The following is a 5,351-nucleotide window of genomic DNA, read 5'->3' as shown; positions in this document are numbered from 1 at the left end:
TGGTGATACTTAATACTTATAATATACTGTACATATCTATCAGTCTTTTCTAACGCATTGATTGGAAGAGAATTGATGAGACATTTTTTTAAAATTAAGAAAACTGAAATAATAGTACAATTGCATGAATATAAGCATATTTGTCATTTGCATATAATATTAATTAAGACTAATTTGAGTAAATAACACAAATGATCTGATTTTCTTACAGTGTATTTTTTTATATAATTAAATGTAAAAGTACATTGAAAATAAAAAAAATTTGTATTGTTCATATAATATTTTAAAATTTAACATATCATGCATGACATTTTAATATTAGATACTTTGAAAAATCCATATCAAAATTATTCATAATTTACTATCTAATAATCATTATATTGTCGGATTATAAAAAATGTTTTTAATTAGAAACTATTTATAATAATTATTAATAAACTTTTTAAAAAATGTATATGGTTTTCAGTTCTCACCCAGCTGGATCCGTCAGAGTTGGATCCTTGACTATTTATTGCAAGAACTTAACTAATAAACTATTACTTCAAAGACAAACATACCCTTGAGGCGAGTGTACGACAATCACTTATTGCCCTGAAAAGAAAGACACAATCTTCTTGTGTTTGATTAAATTCCTTTTTTGGCTTCATAAATGTTTTCCTTTTGAAAGGCGTATACGTTATATATAAGTTAATTTTCTATATAAATTAAATTAATTTGTTATATCTTTCCATTGTGTGTGTGAATGTGTGTAGAATTTGGTGGTCAGGAAATCACCATTCAAATCTCCTCAACCTTTGCCAAACTCAAGCTTCTTCACATTCCATGATTCTAGCTCCTCTGTTGAATCATCCCTCTGTTCACTTTTCAACCCGAGATCTACTCCTCTATCCCAAAACAAGTCACTGAAAATCGATACTCTAATCACAAAACCAGAAAGAAGAACCGATCGATACTCGACAGAAATGGCGGATGCGAAGTTCCACATTGTTATGTTTCCATGGTTCGCCGCCGGCCATATGACCCCATTCCTGCATCTAGCCAACGAGCTAGCCAAAAGGGGCCATAGAATCACCTACTTGCTGCCGAAAAAAGCTCAGGTTCAGCTCGGCCACCTGAACCGCCACCCGGATCTCATCGTCTTCCGCCTCGTGACAATCCCTCACGTCACCGGCCTTCCGGAGGGGACGGAAACGGCGACGGAGATACCCTTATCGTTAAACCACCTGCTGTGCGCGGCCACTGATCTTATCCAAGACCAGGTGGAGGATATACTGAGAGGTGCAAAACCAGAGATAGTGTTGTACGACAATGCGTTTTGGGCTCCGGAACTGGCCAGGAAACTCGGGATCAAATCGGTGTGCTTCAACGTCGTTTGCGCAGCAAGCTTGGCCATAGGTCCCGTCCCTGCAAGGAAGGTTCCAAAGGATAGGGCTTTAACGGTGGAGGAGGTCAGCCAGCCACCACCAGGTTAATCATATATCATATTCTATTTTTTGCCCCTCAGTTTTGAATTTTGAGTGCATAAACTCTCGATTTAGTTATTTATTATTAATAAAAATATTAGTTCTTTGGATTCATAACATTTAGAGTATATTTGTTCAATAATTCAAGTAAGAAAGACTTACAATGATCTCCCCCAGAAAAATTACAAAGTAAGTTTAACAAATTATTATTTTTTATTATGAAATTTGTTATTATAGATTGTTTAAGTTGTTATTAAAATTGTTGAGTAATTATTTTTCTTGTTTGGAATCTTATTGTAATTTTCTAAAGAAAGGGAAGGAGACAAGTGTTATTTGCTCTAATTCACATACCCATTAGATACCCTCTACCACGAGTTTAAACTTGCAAACTCGTCCTCGGAAAAAAAAAAAAAAAAGAACTGTTAGGGAGTATGTTTACTGAGCCTTGACAGAGAAAAAAGATTAGTTTAATGAAGCTTTAGATTTTCATCATAGTATTGCAGGTTCAAAAGCTAAACCATAGTCTACCCTTCTCTTCATTCTCCCTCTCCATCTCTCCTCAAAATGATTAATATTTAGTATTAATTGGTCTAATCTTTAATATAAGAACTAGATAAGTGATTTAGGTAGATTAAAATAATTAGTTAATTAAATTAATTATTTATAACAAATATCTATTGATTTTTTTAGAATATCTTTTCTAATCTTGTACATTATAACTGTCCCTTTGATGAAATATGTTTAATCAATATAAATACTTAAAAGAGAAAAATTATAAATGTAAAGCAACCAATGAACTGAGATATTTACAGCAAAAGTATAACAAGGAAACCTAAAAGGCATATACATGGTATACCTGTTTCATGAATCAAGAAACTATCTTGACATGAGAAAATTTAACAAGCTTCAACTTATGAGATTTAAGTTAAAGTTGGGCCCCTGGGCCAAAAAAAAGTTAAAGCTGGAAAAAATCACAAATAAAGATTGTAAAATTGAAAAAATTACACATAAAAATCGGTTTATAAAAATTATTATCAAAACCTATATTATTGTTGTCATGGACCTTAAGTTATAAACTTTTTAATTTTATGTTGTTTATTTGTGTTTTTTCCTAAAAGTTGTGGCCCCAGAGCAATAATTATCGCTCCATACAAACTGAGGGAATATAACACAACCGTGCCTTTTTTGACCTGAAAAATAGCAGTACAACTACCTCCCTAGCCTATGAATCTATCACAACGACTGCCTTTATGGTGGATCACATGATCTCTTTCAGTGCGCAGCCCACGGGAAGGTACGAAGCTCATAAAAGGACAACTGAGTTTAATAAATCTTTTCCCAGCAAGTCATGCTCAGCCAACCCCTCCATTCCAAGGAAAAAACATTCACCACAATATTCTTTTGTTCTGACAAATTTTAGCTAGGGCAATGTTCTAAAGAGGTCCTCACATTAAAGTACTAATGATTAATTAGATGATATGCTTTACATAACATCTTCCTAAACTATTAATATTAAAGGGAGAGTTTTTATCAACAAGGCAATTTCAATCTAACTAATTAAAGAGGTAAGTAATTTTAAAAAATTAATATATATTTTTTATTAATAACTAATTTAACTATTTTTTTAATCTTTATATACTAATTATTTAACTTATACATTTAAAACGGAAGAAAGTAAATAAACTGCAATTTTTTTCAACTTCTTTCAATGTCAATAAGTTGCGTAAGAAAAAAATTATGAGGTGACTATAATGAAAGGTTTAAATTACAACGAAACTATTACTTCTGGTTATTAATATAAGAGTTAGTTTAACTTTTAATTTAATTTTAAATTTAAAATCTAATTTATTTGTCTCTCATATTTATTTATTTTTTTTCAAAATAGTTTTTGTAATTGTTATATATGTTAAAGATTTTATTAAATATTAAAGCTAATATCTAAAAGATATTTTAAGCAAAACATCATCTATTTATTATAAATAATTAACTTAACAATTTGTCTAATCTATCAAAATTAATCAAATTTTTATATTAAGGACTAGAATAAAACCAATAGTATTAAATATTTACTTTATGGTTATAATTTGGTTATAAGAGATATAGATGATTACGTCAATGTTTGTGCCCTCATATTTTCAATATTCTTTCATATTATTACAAACAAACAAGTGGTGATAATTTGAGAAATTTCAGGTTACCCTTCAACCAAGGTGGTGCTTCGTGGGGACGAAGCTCGATCGTTACTCTTCCTCTCCCTGCCGTTCGGCAGCAACAACATAACCTTCTACGACCGCATCACCACCGCCTTAGGTCAATGCGACGCCATAGCCATCCGAACTTGCAGAGAGATCGAACGCAGCTTCTGCGATTACATGTCCCTCCAATACCAAAAGCCCGTCTTCCTCACCGGCCCCGTCTTACCCGGAGAACCCAAAGACCAAAAGCTCGATCCCTCCATCGCCACCTGGCTCGCCGGCTTCCAACCCCGGGCCGTCGTCTTCTGCGCCTTCGGGTCCCAACTCAACCTCGAGAAGCCTCAGTTCCAAGAGATCCTCCTAGGCTTCGAGCTCACAGGCTTACCCTTCCTGGTTTACCTGAAACCTCCGGCAGGGTGCGAGACGGTGGACGAGGCCCTACCGGAAGGGTTCGAAGAGAGAGTCGGAGGGAGGGGGATGGTGTGCAGAGGTTGGGTTCAGCAAACGCTGATTCTGGAGCATCCGACGGTGGGTTGTTTTGTGAACCATTGTGGATTTGGGTCGATGTGGGAATCGTTGATGAGTGAGAAGCAGATAGTGTTGTGTCCTCATTTGGGTGATCAGATTCTGAACACGAGGATACTGGTGGAGGAGCTGGCGGTAGCGGTGGAAGTGGAGAAGTCGGAGAAGGCGTGGATTTCGAAGGAGAAGCTGTGCGAGGCAGTGAAGAAAGTGATGGATGAAGGGAGCGAAGTGGGGAAGAGGGTGAGGAAGAATCATGAGGAATGGAGGCGAGTGTTGGGCAGTTCTGGCTTTATGGATGCTTATATTGATGGCTTTATTCAGAATTTGAAAGAGCTTTTGAGTAGTAAAAAATGATTAATCTTTCATTGGCTTTAATGAGGAGAGTTAGGCCAGTGTTGATAAATTGGTTTTGTGGGCGTATTAGCGGTGGCAGGAGTAACTTTTTTTCAATCTGACTTTTATAAAAGTCAGATTGAGTAAAAGTCAAATAGTATAATGTGATTTATGTTTGGATTGGGTTTTGTAAAAAAGTCAATTTAAGAAATTGAAATTTGTTTAGATGATAAATGTAAAAGTAAGTTTAGATGTAAAATGATTTAAAAGGATATAAATTTTATTAAATAGTACATATATAATATTAGATATATATATATATATATATATAATGTGACTATTTTAAAAGAGGTAAGAAAAATAAAATTATTAAAAATAAAAATTTACATATGACGTAACTATTTTAGAATAGGTAAGGAAAATAAAATTATTAAAAGTAAACTCTCCAAATTAAATTTTATTGGTTATTTTTTTTCATATAATGTTTTTATGAACATAAAATTATTGAATTAAGTGGGACCATTTAAATATCCTTTTCTTTTTCACCTTATTTTTGTCTCTCTATTTTTCTCTCTCCACAACTGAGAAGCAACAATTTTGATCTTCTCATTCAATCTAACTTTTTCATAAAAAGCCCATTTACTCCACTATGATCCCAAACAGCAAAATTTAGGCAGAAGTTCGTTTAAGCTTTCAAATAAGTGTTTGGTATCGTGCAACGCGATCTCAAACACGCTCTTAGTGTTATGTGATAGCTTGATAGGTTTTTGTGAGCTAGGGATGTTTGGTAATATGGAAAAGTGTAAAAAGTACTTTTTCATAAAATAAGACAATT

The 5,351-nt window shown here is 33.7% G+C and overlaps 1 protein-coding gene across 1 annotated transcript; it reads left to right on the top strand.

Annotated features, from left to right (window-relative positions):
* Positions 1 to 752: 752 nt before the first annotated feature.
* Positions 753 to 4,659, top strand: LOC114744609 (anthocyanidin 3-O-glucoside 2'''-O-xylosyltransferase). The gene is made up of 2 exons (XM_028932778.1): positions 753 to 1,467; positions 3,657 to 4,659. The coding sequence occupies exons 1-2, from the start codon at positions 963 to 965 to the stop codon at positions 4,535 to 4,537; spliced, it is 1,386 nt and encodes a 461-aa protein (XP_028788611.1). The 5' UTR covers positions 753 to 962; the 3' UTR covers positions 4,538 to 4,659.
* Positions 4,660 to 5,351: the final 692 nt, after the last annotated feature.

This window comes from Neltuma alba, unplaced genomic scaffold, assembly GCF_004799145.2.
Source record: "Neltuma alba isolate B1F8T4 unplaced genomic scaffold, ASM479914v2 tig00000724_pilon, whole genome shotgun sequence".
Taxonomy (NCBI): domain Eukaryota; kingdom Viridiplantae; phylum Streptophyta; class Magnoliopsida; order Fabales; family Fabaceae; genus Neltuma; species Neltuma alba.
Note: the sequence above shows the minus strand (reverse complement) of the source record. Positions and strands in the feature narration are given on the sequence as shown.